This window comes from Strix uralensis, chromosome 6, assembly GCF_047716275.1.
Source record: "Strix uralensis isolate ZFMK-TIS-50842 chromosome 6, bStrUra1, whole genome shotgun sequence".
Lineage (NCBI taxonomy): Eukaryota > Metazoa > Chordata > Aves > Strigiformes > Strigidae > Strix > Strix uralensis.
Window position 1 is genome coordinate 19,978,001 of NC_133977.1, and position 16,076 is coordinate 19,994,076.

The 16,076-nt window shown below is 36.2% G+C and overlaps 1 protein-coding gene across 1 annotated transcript in view; it reads left to right on the forward strand.

Annotated features, from left to right (window-relative positions):
* PDE11A (phosphodiesterase 11A) overlaps positions 1-16,076 on the forward strand; it is a 137,414-nt gene that overhangs the window by 54,005 nt on the left and 67,333 nt on the right. Inside the window, exons 3-6 of the mRNA XM_074872268.1 lie at positions 3,730-3,819; positions 5,981-6,121; positions 9,227-9,291; positions 14,090-14,225. Of these exons, the coding sequence (XP_074728369.1) occupies positions 3,730-3,819; positions 5,981-6,121; positions 9,227-9,291; positions 14,090-14,225 (432 nt within the window). The remainder of the gene's footprint in view (positions 1-3,729; positions 3,820-5,980; positions 6,122-9,226; positions 9,292-14,089; positions 14,226-16,076) is intronic.

Genomic DNA, 16,076 nt, shown 5'->3' on the forward strand with positions numbered 1-16,076 from the left:
AATATAGTAGTCTCTTCCAACATCTCAGCAGGTTCATTAGATTAGCTTATTATTCAGACTGAACATAATTTTTATAAAATATACTATTACATATTTACTGATTTGTTTGTTAATATGCCACAAAGTACTGTGCTGAATCATTACAACTAACCTTATCTGCCAAAATAAATTAATGAGGTATATCAGTTAAAGCTATATTTTTGATGTTTTTATATTCTATCTATTTGCTTTCTTAGGAAATTGCTTTGTTTAATAGATCTGCAGGCTCTTTTCCTGTCATTAGTTCAAAATAGATGTGGAAGGAAATTTTCTTTCAGGTATACTCTTTTGCTTCAAAATTATTTTTTTTAAATGGCCTTCAGTATAGCAGAGGGAAATTATGTTATGTTCTTCAGAAGAGTGTTAGGTGTTTTTCCACGAGTTTCACACCAATATTTTGTGTATTGGTGTAATGTTGCACACTCAACTTTTGGACGAAGTGTCAGTGGTTCCTTTACAAGTTCCAGCATCAGGTTGGCTTCACTGTGTAATAAAACTATTTGGTAAAACCTGTACAGACATTGGCTGGTAGAGGCAAGCTGTCCTGGCCTGTTCAGTGCTGCATGAAGAACAGCAGACAGGGAAAAAGAAAACGGCTCCTTCTTAACAAGATCTTGTCTCACCAAGGCAAATTAAAATAACCATGTCATTTATCTGTGTCGTTTCCTGTCACATGCTACTTAACAGTGGGCCTATGACCAACCTTTCAATACTCTTGTCTTTACAATACAGTTTAGTCTTCTGCCCAATTTATTTGATGTTACCAAAAGTCAGTATATTACTGAAGCATATCCATGCTGGAGAATTAAGATAGTAAAATATGGACTGTGCTTTATGTCCATTATAAGTTACGTCCTTCTATTTAAGGAGAAATAGTAGTAATCCACTGGAATGGAAATAGAATTACAGTGCATTGTGATTCAGTGATGCAACATGTTTTTACTTTGGAGTACCAGAGGGTTAGTAGTTATATACCCACCACTTAAAAGGAGGAAAAAAGGATATGTCCAGCTTATGGTGTTATGTGACATTTCCTCAACTCTGCATTCTCTTTGGAAGGTAAACCCCTGAAGTGAATCTGGTGTAACAATACCAGCTCCTTACAGTATGTGGCTCAGCCAGTTAAGAGTTGAATATTATGTTACTCCATATTTGTATGGAGTGTCAACAGCCTGGACATCATCATACTGGAGGTACTTGTAAAGAAGTCTTGAGTACTGCAGATTTAAATTCATAATTCAAAATCAGAATGTGATAACTGCTTTCTACTGCATTCTGCATTTTGGTTAAAAAAATATTATTTAAAATTCAGTTACTATTAGAAATGTCTTTATTCTTTGTTTATTTGGTACTATATTGCAATTTGCCGAAAGTGGTTTAGGCAGCAGCCACCCTTACCATTCAGAAAATACAAAAGAGGAATGACAGTAGGCTTTTGTTTTGTCAATTGTTCTTAGGTAAACAGGGATAATTAATTTATCTTTTATCACAGGGTGGTTTCTCTCTACCTTATGGTTGGTTTGGGTTTTGTTGGTTTTGGGTTTTTTCTTCATGTGGACATGTATTAATTTCTTCTACTGATTATCTTAAACAGCTTGGTGTCTCTTTCTTAGTTGCACTGCATCTTATACAATTAGTTTGAGTGGTGAGAAGAATGATGTAAGTCAGCAGCTTTCCAGACTCTTGACATTGCATAACCAGTGTTTTATGGATGTTAATTTCTATACAGAGTTAGTGCCTTGGAATTTGGGTTCCGGAGAGCAATGTTTTTCAATATTGCAAAATTGTATTTTCTTCTTGCTGAAAAAGACATTTTTGCTAGCTGTTTTTGTGATGGCTGAATGTTTATAAACTTCTTGTATGCTTTCCATTGCCACAGTGTCACATTATTTTGGGGAATAGAGGTTCCAATGTGGGGCAATAAATACTAGCATTTACTTGTTTTTATTAAGCAAAAATGTAGTCTCACTATGATATTCATAATTGCATTCAAGGTCAGATTTTTCTCAGATTAAAGTTTTTCTGCTCTGCATCTCTTACTTGGCTGTGGTATTTAGTACTATTACAAGAAAATATAAATAAGTTTTTTGTTTCATTTTGGAAATAAAATCTAAACTGAAATATGCAAAATTCTCTCAGAGAATTTCTTATAAAAAATGAACCCTTCTTAGCAATTTGTTAGCATCTTGCTTTACTTTTCATTTTGTGTACTCATTCCTGCAGATCTGGTGTGATCGTTGGCTAGTTTAATTACTGCCCCTCTGAAAAGATGAGTGTTTGTAGAGTCTAAAGTATGTAATTTTCCTTTAGAGGGAACCATGATGGGAAGATGACGAAAGTAAACTGTTTGCAAATTGGCAGTATAGGTGTAGTTGTGTGAACCCTTAAAATTGTGCAGTTATTCTGACAGAATGGCAGCTGTGAAGGTGCAAAATTCAGAGCATCTGAAGATTCTTTTCAAAAACTCATCATTACTCACAGACTAAGTAGACATGTAGCCAGTGGAGTGTTTAAGGAAGACAAAGTAGAAAAGCAGTTGGTGCTGTTTCAGTTCTTCTGTATTCTTACAATTCTTGGGGTTTTTTTCATAAAATAATTTCAATAGCCCACTTCCCTGTGTTAGCAGTAATTTTCTAATTAAATTGAATTTCAAAGACAAATGCCACTTTCTCGATGCTAAAACTTATCACAGAAAGGATTGCTTACAGTGGATCTCCCAGGTGACAGACCAAGGAGAAGAAAGGTTAGCTGCTGCAGCATTCTTTTGTCTCTGTAAACAGCAGAGTGCCCCAGCTCTTGCTGGCTTTGCAAACATTAAGGCTATTCAGCACCTGTAAAATTTACTTAATGTCTCAGACCAAAGCTTGGGAACCACTCAGCAGTGGCAGTATGTTACGGACTTGTTATCAGTACGTGGCTTAAAAATGCTAATGTTGTTGGACTTCGATCCACTGTCATTCTTGTGAAAGTGCCAGTCCTACAGGTATTCAAGTATTTGACTAGCCTACTTCATTCATTTCAGCCAGCCTAAAGTCATAGCCAGCCTAAAGTCATCTTGTGCACCTCAAAATATTCTACCAGTCTCCCAGTCCCTCTTGTCCAGTTTTAATTAATGTATGGTGATGCATTAAGGCCCAGTTTCTCAAGCAAGTTCTTTAACCTTTTTTTTTTTTCTTCTTTATTGAGAAGACAATCAGCTTTCTGACTAATCATTTTGGATGAATGTGCTGTGTTCCACTGTGCTGGTATTCTCCAAAATCTCTTGAAATCAGTGGAAATGTGACTCAAGCTTGCTTCTTGATCTTAGGACAAAAAAGCAGTCTGGAAAAATAAAGAATACTCTTTTTTTTCCCTAGGGAAGCTCTTGTGTCTACAGTAATTTAATGTAGTCTTCAGCAGACATTTTATAGACTTGAGAATCTGTGGTTTTCCAGACAAGTTACAGAGCACCCTCACTGCTGGGACCTGTGAACTCAAATGCATTTGTTCTTTTTTACCCATTTGATCTCTGTTCCACCCATTTTATGTGCCCTGCCCATGACAATTTTGTTTTGTGTTTAGTGTTCTGCTGAAGAGTGAGTGAGCTGAGACCTTCCTGGGACATGTCACTTAAGTTTAGGTCTCTTTGCTAGTGGCATAAGTGTCTAACTGCAGTTGTTTTTAATGACTGGGAGTTTCTTTTGATACTAGGTGATGCAGATGTATCTCCCATTCTGTGGAATTGCCATATCCAACGCCCAGCTATTTGCAGCTTCAAGGAAGGAGTACGACAGAAGCAGGGTAAGTAAAAAATGTATATTAGACCAATATCAAACCATAGTCTTTTGTTCCTTCAGATTCCAGATTTGCATATGTGTTTGCTAAGCAGACAGTTTTCACCATGTTTTATTTCAAAAAATACATTTTCAACAGATCGCTATCTTGACTGAGGCAGCAAGCAGAGAGCATGAGAGGGAAATATGTTCGCAGTGGTAGTGTTGTTTCCTGATGTCAGTTCCATGTTTCGTAGTGCTGAAACAATTGTGTTTGTGATACAGACAGTGCAGGAGAGACTGTTACTATGGCAGAGATTCAAACTCTCATAAAATTCCAGATATATCAAACCTTTGCCATCCTGAATTTGTAATATTCAATTCATGTGAAAATAATGTGGATATATCTTTATAAAAGTAGGCAAGAAAAAAACCTGTATGTGAAGGATTTTGCCAGTATGTGTCTGCATAGATACTTTACTCACATTACTCATGATTGCTGATGCCATGCATGAGTTGGGACAGGAGGCTCTAAAGAAGTGAAAATAATGCTGAGCTCACGTCATTTACTTTTCAGAGGTCTTTATTTTTTCAGAAATAAAATAGTAATTTTGAGGGGTTTTTTATAATCGTTAGCTTTTTTTTTTTAAAAAAAATTACCTTTCCTGCAATGACATGAAATTATACTTTTGTTATCATGGATCACAGCTTCAAAGCTTCAGTAGAAATACCACTGTTGGTGTTGAGCCTACTCTTGCTTCACAAAGCAGGGGAAACTGCAGTGGGGTGGGTCTGTGTATTGAGCACTGACATTTGTATATTCAGGATTTTGGTGCTTTCCATGTATGGAAACTAATGCTTTCCACTACTTTGAAAACTAACAATAGCCCTTTCTAATGGTGCATATAGTTAAGGGTCATGAAGCATCTGAGCTTGTTTTCTGTCCAGGTCTGACTACAGATCACTATATTTTGGGGTGGAGATGTGGAGGAGTCTTGGGGGGAAAAAAAGATTTTCTGCCAAAGATTTTTTTCTTTGTTTGATGTTCGAACAAAATAATTGTTTGACTACACAGAGACTTAAAATTTGCTGCAGATTCCCAGACGGCAGGGAACAATGACAAACTTTTGAGGAGTTGGCATTTAATCTTCTGAGGGAGGCATTCAGCAGAAAAGTATTAGGGACATTCTCATTCTTCATTAGAAAATGGTAAATTCTGGTGGTTGAACACATCAGGAAGTTGGATTAGAGATACAGATTCTTTGTTTCCTGTTGCTGCTTCAGCCATGCAAGGCCTGACAAGTATTACTGCCATTTGACAGCTACATGGTGGTCTGTACTTAATTGCATTTCTGACCTGTTGGTGGTCTTTGGCTTTGTCTAGTCCATGGTTGAAATTAGTTGACAAGTAACGCGTGATGGACAAGCCCATACTTTGCATTCCCTATCAAACTGGACACCAGTGGTGGCAACTTCCAGTGCCTGTGAGCAACATTTTGCTGATGACCACTGTGTTAGGAGAGCTAAGACGACTAATATTTAAATGCTTGCATATATGGATGTTCTTTAGTGTGGATGCCATAAACCAGAATAAAGGAAAAAAGCACACTTCTTTGGACCCATGGTAAGAAACAACATATCCTATTATTTTTAAAGTTGATGAAATGAGAGCGGAAGCTCTTCATTTTACAACATTGTATGTTACAGACATGTTGTTAGTGGTAAAGATGGGATCAGAGTGCTATTGGAATATGAAAGTATTGATGTGTTTTTTTTCTTTCCAGCTTTGAACATGCAAAATGGGTAATAAATGAATAAATTGACGTTTAAATGCACCACCAAATTCAATATAGCAAATCAAGTAACTCAATCCATACTGTGTACTTGGAGAGTTGCGTTACAGCCATTGTTTCATTTCTGGACCGCAGTGAAATAGTTTGAAAGATTCCCATTGTTTTCTAGGGGTTGGATTGTGCCCAGTTGTGAGCTAAGAAATACTTAATTCCTTTCTTTCTTCAGATACCCCCACCCCAATTCTGTTGCCATAATCATTAAGAACTTTATTTGAATGAAGATTTCAATGGATCACACATATTAAAATCAATCCCAGAGATTATGCCTCCTTTGCAATGCTCCATATATTTATTAATTGTACAACCAATACAAGAGTTTTCTCTCCTTGTATGCAGGCTTTACTGGAAGTAGTGAATGACCTCTTCGAGGAACAGACCGACTTAGAGAAAATTGTCAAGAAGATTATGCATCGGGCCCAGACTCTGCTGAAGTGTGAACGGTGCTCAGTATTACTTCTGGAAGATATTGAATCACCAGTAAGTATGGCTGCACATTCCGTAGAAAGGCTAATATTTGAGTGGTGGAGCAGTTGCTTTTATTGTGGTGAAGCTGTTTCATATCATATGTAAGTACTGGACAGCCAGTATTCTCCCAGCACATCATTCTTATAAGTTAGGTACAGGTTGAATCTTTAAACCACACAGTGGTGTTGATAGCCCCAGCAGGCAGAAGCCCCACAGAGCCACTCATTTCTCCACCCCAGTGGGATGAGGAAGGGAATTGGAAGAGTAAAAGTGTGAAACTCATGGATTGAGACAAAGACAGTTCAATAGGTAAAGCAAAAGCTGTGTGCACAAGCAAAGCAAAATAAGGAATTCATATGCTACTTCCAATCGGCAGGCAGGTGTTCTGTCATTTCCAGGAAAGCAGGGCTTCATCACATGTAATGGTTACTTGGGAAGACAAATGCCATAACTCTGAAAGTGCCTCCCTGATGACCTGATTTGTTATCAAATATTTTTTTTCTCAGTTCCTTTCTTCATTGTATAGCCACTAGAAGGAAAGAAAAATCCTGTCTGTAGCTTTATTTATATTTACCTGGAATTTATGACCTTTGTAACATTTTCAGGCTAATGACGTGTCAAATGGGTGGTGCTCGCAAGCAGGTTCAGAATCAGAAACAGTTGCATTATCAAACAAATCTTTAATGCTCATTTTTAGAACTAAACTTTTCTGCATACATTCCAATAAATAATTATCAGACATCTTTGTTGATAATTCTACAGTGTTCATACTTCTACATCTGTTACTGTATAACTGTAGCAAACTGAAATGCTTATATAGTTTCTATTCTAGTATGTAACATTGTTACATCTTTAATCAATCTACTGGTTCCTTAGAAATAGCAGGTAAAAATAAACTCATCAAGACTTTCTTATCTGACCATCCTGTCTATTCAGCAACTCAGTGGGCTTTACAGCCGTCTGATCAGTGTCTTCAGAGTGGTCAGCTTCTGAACTTGTATCATGAATGGGTTTTTGTCAAATCCAGTATTTTAATGTGGAAGAACAGCACTACAGTAAGGGCTGAACCTGCAACACAGGGAGTTTTCTCAGCTACTTTTGGTGGCCACTACTCCATGGGATTTATTCCTTCCTGAAAGTTTTCCACTCACTCTAGCTATTGGCAGGGGTATATTTCGGAGTAGCTATGTTTGCACATTTTAACAAGCTTCTTTAATACTTTGCAAAATAAATAATGAGAACCGGTCTCAGTTCCTAAACGATGAAAATGCTGTGAAAAGATAAGCCCTCTTGTTATTTTGACCTAGTCATTTTTCCCTGAGGTAACAGAAAATCCACTGGAAAAGACACATTTGCATACAAATGTCTAGATAGTCATGTACTTGTTCTTGTGATAGGAAGAAGCTTTTGCATTGAGCAGGTGAAGTAAAAATACAACTTTCAGCATTATTGAAGTATGTTTGTTTTTTGTGATCGCTCTGTCCACTTGAACAAGGAATAATTATTTCATTGCAGAGCTCTATTAAGTTGTACAGATGGATGTAAGCTATATGGACGTATTTGTCAAGAATCAGATTTCATGCACAGTTTTGACAGGGGCTTTCACTGGGACTTTGTAGTACTGCCATTAATAGGGTATAAGAGCCTTTAAAAAAATGTTTAACATTTTTATAAGTATTGTTATTAGTAGCACAATAAGTGACTGCCTTTATATTGGTAGCTCACTTCAGTGTTTTCAGGCTATTCAACACAAACTATCCTCCTTTCTACTTATTTAAGAAGTAGCTGAAGGATAAAAATGTTGCTTGTAATACCATTCTTTTTTCTATCCAAGTATCTTTGGATTCACTGACTCTGTAATTGATTATTTGTTTCTGGGCTGTGACACGTCTAAATGATTATCAGAGACAGAATCATAATTTTGTGTGTATAGCAGAAAAAAAAAATATTTTCTTTCCTAGAGGAAAGATATAATTCTCAATTCATTTAAACTAATAGAAATTAAGTACTTTTAGTGGAGTGTGCCCCAAATTACACTAGCTTTCATAAAAGCAAGATCAAGGTTTGTATTTCATTTATATGTTCTCTGATATAGAATTTTAATGTTTCTAGTTTATTTTCTCTTTCTAGACCTCCCACACTGATTTTATAATTACAAGATACAATTCTACTACACTCTTATGAAATGCCACTATGTTTGCAAGTATAATATGATTTTTATTTTTCACAGAACAGTACACTGTGTTAGTAGCAGGCTGTGGGTGGCATTGTTCACTTCAGTTTTCTGATCTTGGTACTACTTCTACCTTTGAGCACGGAGGGTTTTTTTCCAAACCACAGGCAATGAGTTCTCATTCCTCTAGACCAAATTCTGAAATGTGGACAGCCAAGATATTCAGTTAAGCCTAAACGTTTTCTAAGCAGTCATAAATCTTAGGTTATTTTGGAGTAGGAGAATATCATCTTGCCACTCACTTGGTAATTTTTACAAGTGACAAAACAGTTATTTTCCTGATTTCCCCCTATTTTGGAGGGTTAACCTGTATATCAAAACAGATCTCCGTAGAGTAACTCAGTGTTAAGCCATGTCTACAATATCATCGTTTGTACATTGTGTGAAAAGCTTTTACAACACAGAACCAAAGTGGAAGGTGGGGACCCACCTTAGTATCTGAAAATGTTACCTGTGTTCTGTGTCACATTAGGCACTCTTAAAATGTTTCACTTATGTGCTGTTGGCACATATGCTCAAGGAAAATTGGTTGCAATTGTAGTGAAAATGTGTCTTTCTGTTTATTATGCTACATTAAAAAAAGTGAAGTTTGGGTAAAGCTTCATAATTCATGTTACAAAGCCCTTTGAAGGGAAACGTATACTGTTGCAGAAAATAGTTTCATGAAGGAATCTAAAGATATAATTTGATTTGATGTTGTTTCTTAGTGAACTGTGCACAATGTGTATTTTGAACATGAGTTCTCCATCAGGGGAATACAGATCGAATTTGTATTCTAAGACGATGGGATAAAAATACAGTTTAAATATAGAAACCTTACATTGCTGTTTTCTTACATATTTATTAATCTTATTAACAATTTTAAGTTACTTTTTTTGTGACAGGTGGTGAAATTTACAAAATCCTTTGAGTTGTTATCTCCAAAATGCAGTGCTGATACTGACAACAGGTTAGTGCTCATGACTTCTATGGTAATGACTTTATTTTTCACGTAGCTTAAAATTTGCTTGATCATAGTTTTATTTTCTTGTGGAACTTTGGGTAGATTTGATTGAAGAATGTGAGTCTGCAGTTTTTACTAAGACTAGACTCCTGCTTTCTTCAAATGGAGACTTGCTTGAATAAATGTGACTATATTTTTATGTGTGTATATATATGCACTAACATTGTATCAGTGTCTCAGAGAAGAAACCAGGAAATAACTGAGGACTTTTTATTGTTGAACTCCTGAAGAACACACAAATATTGTTTTGCATAGTTAATACTGAAGTAAAAATTACAAAATCATTTTAGATTATTGATCTCTTACAAAATGCCTGCTTACAGTTGTGTTGAAAGGTTTCCAATAAAATTTTATTTCTGCTCTTGTTGTCAAGCTGGAAAGCCTAAAAACTTTAGAGAATATGTATTTCCTAGAAATTGTGTTCCTGTGACTAAATCTTGTTTGGAAGCCCTGTCAAAATAGAAGTATGTGTTTTGCTTAGTAGGATCTGTATTTAAACATTGATAAAAGGTTAATTGTAAGTAGTAATAGAAAGAGCTTTTTGTCCATGTGGGGTTACTGTATTAATTCCTACAAGATAATACAACGGGTAACAGCTCACATAAAATGTCCTACATACCAAAGTAGTGGATGAAGATTTAGGGCTATTGTGAGAAGGTTTCTCCCATATTTCAGCATCAAAACTCAGCGATTATCATACACATTTTATGCAAATCGATTCATACTGATTTTGAATTAGAATTTTCTATATCAAATGGCTGCCATAATAATAAATTTAGCCTTCTGTCCAACTTGCTATCCATAGCTTAGCAAATTTGAAGATTACTTTGTGCTTTGCTGTATTTAAGCCCTTTAAGAAGTTTTAAAAAGTATTCCTGGGTAATTTGCCTTCTTCTGTGGTTTATTTCTTCACCTCCAGTGTGGTAAGAAGCTACTACTTCATTAAAATGAATGTGCAAATTATACTCCAGATTATGACAGGCCATAATTCTTAATGCTTTTCATTAATTGATCTCACAGCATTACAGAAATGGGTAGTGTTATTTTTAAGATGTGCAAGCTGACAGCAATGTCCAGGGACACACAGAAAGATGGGTAGAAGCTAGATCTCTTCCATGGCCTGTCTGCTAGTTGAGAGATGGGAATGGTGAGACAAGTGGAAAAGGAAAACAAGTGATAAAAAATGGGAAGGTTTAAATATGAATAAATAATTTGTTGATTCATCAAGGAATCACAAGTTACTGCTATTGACAAAGAGCTTCAGAGTAGCAGTTGGTCTTTCCTAGGTCAATTAAATGGGTGAAAATACATTCCTTTTGTTCAGGGGCAGGAGTATGAATCAAGGGATGTGGTTGTTATTCCTGTTTTTCTGAAACTTGATCTGTAGCCAGATTAGTCAAAACAATGTAGAGTGGTGTCAAGATAACCAAGCTGGCTCATTTCTTGTTACCATAGTTATATTAGCATGTTACCAAGAAGCAATTTGTAGTAGCCTGCTCTGCATGTACTCAAGTCAAGATTTTAACTTTAGTCTGAGACATGAATAAACACGTGCAACCTGGTAGCTAGTCTTAATAAGATTTGTAAAGGTATATTTCTGTGCATCTTGATACAATGATTTATTGCTTTTTGTTTCATTTTTCATCCAGTGGAGAGTGGTTTTACAGAGACCAAGGTTAGACTGGCAGATATGATGTCACATTTGGATCTAGCACAGGCACAGCTTGAGTTATTGGCACTATAGTGGGAAAATAAAGGTTGTTTAGGATACAGAACAATGCTGCTAGCCCTTGACATTTGAGCATTTTTCTAGGGAGTTTTGCCCTTTTCATTCTACATTCTGCAGCTGTAACTGATGTAAAGTCATGAGACTTTTCATGTGGAAAAAAATTACATGAGTTTCTTCATCATTACAACAGTGAAGATAAATATTATTTCTTTGAAATTTTAGTGGAAATCCAAAGAGATTATAGGCTGAGAACAGTTCTAGGTATAAGTTTTATCTGAAAGAGAGAGAAGCTCCAAGGACAATATAACTTTTCATGTCCCAACATTCTTTCTCACACAGTTTTAGAAGAAATGGGCTTTTTTTTTTCTCCTTCTTATATCTGGCTAATAGCAGTTCATGTTTTTAGTCCCTAAATTCTGTGATGAATACTCGTATCTTTTTTCTCTGTTGTTGGTTGTAAAGAAACAATCTTGCAAGACCACGCTTGCATTTATCTGTTCAGTTTGCAATTTTCCAGCACACACCATGATCAAGTTTGTTTATTATCCGTAATGGCACACCAATGCTCTCATTTTTGCCAGTCATTTTGTTCTTGAACTACTGATTTGCAAAGTCTCCTAAATTTTCTCTCCCTTTGGAAAAAGATTACATAAATCTTAGAAGCCTTGAGGGTTCAGTTTTGATGTATTCTAGATGATGATGAGCCTGAGGGAGGGTGCCATGTCTTTCCCGCACAGAAGTCGTCATCTTGGCAGATGATGTAGCTGAGAATACAGTTCTCTAACCTGAATACCAGTGGTAGTGGAAAGGTTAGCTGCCTGAGCCACAGTGAGAGTTGCATGGAAGAAAATATCTGTGCTCCCTCCCAGTTGGGCTGGTACAGAGAAAGTGCTGAAATCCCTGCTACCGCTGTTTCACCATCATTGTCCCTGGGGTGATGTGCACTCAGGTATCACCTCATTCCCTGCAGTATTTTTATGCTTCTTAAATATCTTTCTGTCTTCTAGTCCTAGGAGCTGGAAGGGTTCATGTCACTGTTTAGAGGGGATTGAAGGTACCCGTGATTTTAGCTGTACCACTTCCCTACTGTACTTTCTGCCACCCCAGTCAGGGAGACTTTGGGGCAGACAGCAAGGCAAGCAGCTGCATAAGGGGAGCCTGCAGCACTGCTCAATGCTCTTGAGTTGGGTTTACTCTCCTGCTAGTGTGTGGACAAGACAGGGAGATGGTGGCATGCAGCTGCCTCCATCAGTCCAGCAGGACTCACTCACAGCTTTCCACGGTTTGGAGAAAATTGTTGCTTGTGATTTTTAGAGTAGCTTCTGAGTGTTCTGAGTTGCTGAGGATGGGGAGAGAGCCAGCTGGCTGTGATTTGCATCAGAATTAATCACTGATGTTTCCTCCTAGTGAAAGTTGAGTGCCTCTCTTCCAGAGTGTAGTTGTAAAGCACTTGTTAGGAATAGAGACAACATAGTAGAACATACTTTTAAAACTTCTTCCTGAATTATATCTTGTTTCTTTTACTTGAATTCATTTGCTGCTTAAAATGCTTGACACCCATAATGCAGTATGTGATTTAAAGTGTCTTATATTATAATGATAATATCATCCAGATTTTTAAGGTATGAGCTGGGAGCTATGCATTTGAAATTAGATTCTTATCCTTAAGGATTTTTTTGCTTCTCAAGTATTGAAGTCCTGAAAAAAAAATTGAATTATAAATGTGAATTTTTTACTTAGCTCAAAAAAAATTATATTTCTGTAAAGGTTCCTGTCAAAGTATACATATAATGTTTATTACAGTCACTCAAAACTCTTATCCCAAATGAAAGTTGATACACTTAGATTTATTTATGTAAATCATTATTATTATCTTTATTTATAGTCTTTTAAGAATATTGAGTTTTCTTTCAAATGAGTGACTTAGTTGAATTAGTCTCCAGAAAATCAATGCAGCAAAATCAATGCAACAAAAATCAATTCTTTCACTTTGATTGAGTCTTTCAAGCATTTTCCTGTGCATCCTTCTTCCATTCCTGTGCATTACTTTGCAGCTTCAAGCAGTTGTAGTCTTCTCCATGGCTGCTCAGTCACTTTTTTCTAAGTAATGTTTCTCAGGTGTTGAAATTGATAAGCTTTCTTCTCAAAACTTAGACAACATGCATTCATTTATTCACACGTGAATAGATATACCTTGCCAATGTCAAAAACCTGTCTGCAATAAGTCAATGAGAACTTTCCTACTGATTAGATGAGGCATAAGATGAGGACTTTAAGGTCTGTGTAGACACTGAATTTTCTGGAGAAGCTGCGGTGGAGTATGGTGAGTTGAGCCTATAATTCTAGTGTCTTATGCTCATTTATTGACAGCTCTCTAGCCCCTCAGTAGTTGTGGCAGAAGATCAGCCAGGGGGAAAAAAAAAAAAAAGGAAACTTTCATGAATTGCATGATCCATTACTTGGATACACCTGCTGCAACACACTTACACTATTGATTTTAAGACTTATTTCATGATCCCTTCATCAGCCATTCAGGTCTGTTATTTCAAACCAAAATTTTAAAAATGACATTTCCCTTGTCAGGAAAATTATTGGAAGTATGAATTTAAAATACCCCAAATTATTGAAAAATTAAAATCTTAAAATTATGTACTTTCAGGTAGCACTACAGAAAATATTATTTAGAACTCTGGTTGCTTTTGATGAGCAGACCTGTATCCCGCAAACTTGGAACATTATCCCACTCTTCACATGTAAATGCATTTCATTATTAAATGCTTTATTTACATTACTTGGGAGACCAATGCTATTTTCAACAGAAAGAGCTGTGTAAAGGAGAGAATTTTTGATGTACCATTTCAATAAATCCAAAATTATTGTTCCATAGATAATGCTTAGTAGCCATGAATAACTGTGAGTGGTTCTACTGTACCTATGAATATGCCTATGAGACATGTTGGACTTCCAAGCGGTGTTGACTGTATTTTCTTCTTTCCTTGCTATACCTTTTGATAGTTTCAAAGACAGCATGGAGAAATCATCATCTTATTCCGACTGGCTAATAAATAATAGCATTGCTGAACTTGTAGCTTCCACAGGTCTCCCAGTGAACATCAGTGATGCCTATCAGGACCCTCGCTTTGATGCTGAAGTAAGAGATTTTTAGAAATGTAAATCTATATAATATTTTTGGCATTGCAACTAATATAACACAATTTTATTGTTATATCCAAGTGGCTGTAAAACATGTGAATATTTATTTTTATTTTTTTTATCCAGTATGTCCTTCTGGTCTGCTGGTGCTGACATGGCTTTATACAGTAAACACAGGTCACTGAATTAGTATATGACTTCAGGCAGTTACTGAGTCTGTCCATGATTCATTTTTTCCTATTTATAAGTGATACCTTCCTTTATCAAGTGCTATGATATTTATACAAACTGATTTTTATTGCTGAAAATTCTGCTGCTGGCGTTAGCAGCACCATCGTTGTTAGCTGTTGGGGTGACTGGGACTGTACACACACCATGTAAACAGAACTGGTATCTAGAGAGACAAATGTTTGTAATCTAACTTAGCCAACTAGCCTTTTAATCTGCACAAATTAAATATACACAGTGGATTAGTTATTTCTCCAAGATACGTATCACTCCTAATAAAAGTTGTTTGTGTATCCTAAGGTATTAATTCCAGCCTCAGTTAGGAAGGTATAGATACAGATAAAAACACATGCGTATACTTAACACCTGAATAAATGTTAGAGACATATGGAAGGACAAAATCTTCAGTGAATTCTATCCAGCGAAACAGTATTACTACAGGGGACTTGGCCAGCAGTTGGGCAGCACATTAATCAGTGGACAGCCTTGGTCACCAAGCTTGCTAAACTATATTACTACAATAAGTGTGCTTGGAAGTTGAGAGTTTGCTTGGTTCCAGTTTTATTCCATGTGTCATTAAAGGGATTATCTCTCAAACTAGCAGAATTTGTCAAAACAACAAAAAATAGAAGGGACCTGATGTAAAAGTGTACAAGAAAACTGTGTTGATGGTAATTTGTTCAGAATTTCAAAAAGTACAATTAATGCCTGGGGTCTATTTCTTGCCAAAGACATATGCTAAAATAAAGCATGCCAATCCTTGATATGTTTGTGGTTGTACTTTTAATGTATCATGTCCTGAATAATTCAGCTCTTATTTGTTTCACAGTTAGTCCTTTACGAGTTAGAGGCACTGCCCAATTTATATGGAGAAAACTTAATACAAAGGGCAGTAATTCTTTTCTGTTGGTGGGTTTCTATAAAAATTCAATTCCTAAATTCAGTTGTTACAATCAGTTATTTCTACAGTCAAGTGTAGTAAGAGGAACATATTATCCCTTATGGCTTAGAATCAAACATACAGTTGTAGTTATGAACAGATATTCTGTTCTCTGCTTCTGTTAAAAACGCTCTCTTTTTTCTCTGAGAGCACTAATTGTCATTTTCAAATGTTGATGCTCAATTTTCAACTCATTCATCAAGAACTTAATGCCAAAGTATTTTCACTGAGTTAATTTTAAGATATACATGAGGCAATTGCTCCCCCACTCCCATGGATTTTAGGTGGCACTCCATGCTGATTGCAGTGATGAGTTCTGAGTATGTACAAATAAGCAGTACTCTAGTAAAACCTGAGTTATATTTTTTGCTAGCTAGGAGATCACTGTGATCCCGTCCTGCCTCCAGTATATGAATTATTGCTGGTCTTTTCTTCTATTACAGATTGCCTGTAGCATTGGCACTTTTAGTAAGAGAACATCTTCTGATGTCCTGTGAACGGGCTCATCCCACTCTCTTACTCTAATCTCTTTCGAAAAAATATTTTATTTTCTTCAGATTTTGCAGTAATAACCCTAATGAATAAAGCTTATTAACCATAGAAAAGAGAGAATCAGTGACACTTATAATAAAGTGCAAAGTTGTATACTATATTACATAGAAAACAATAAATGAGGCAGAA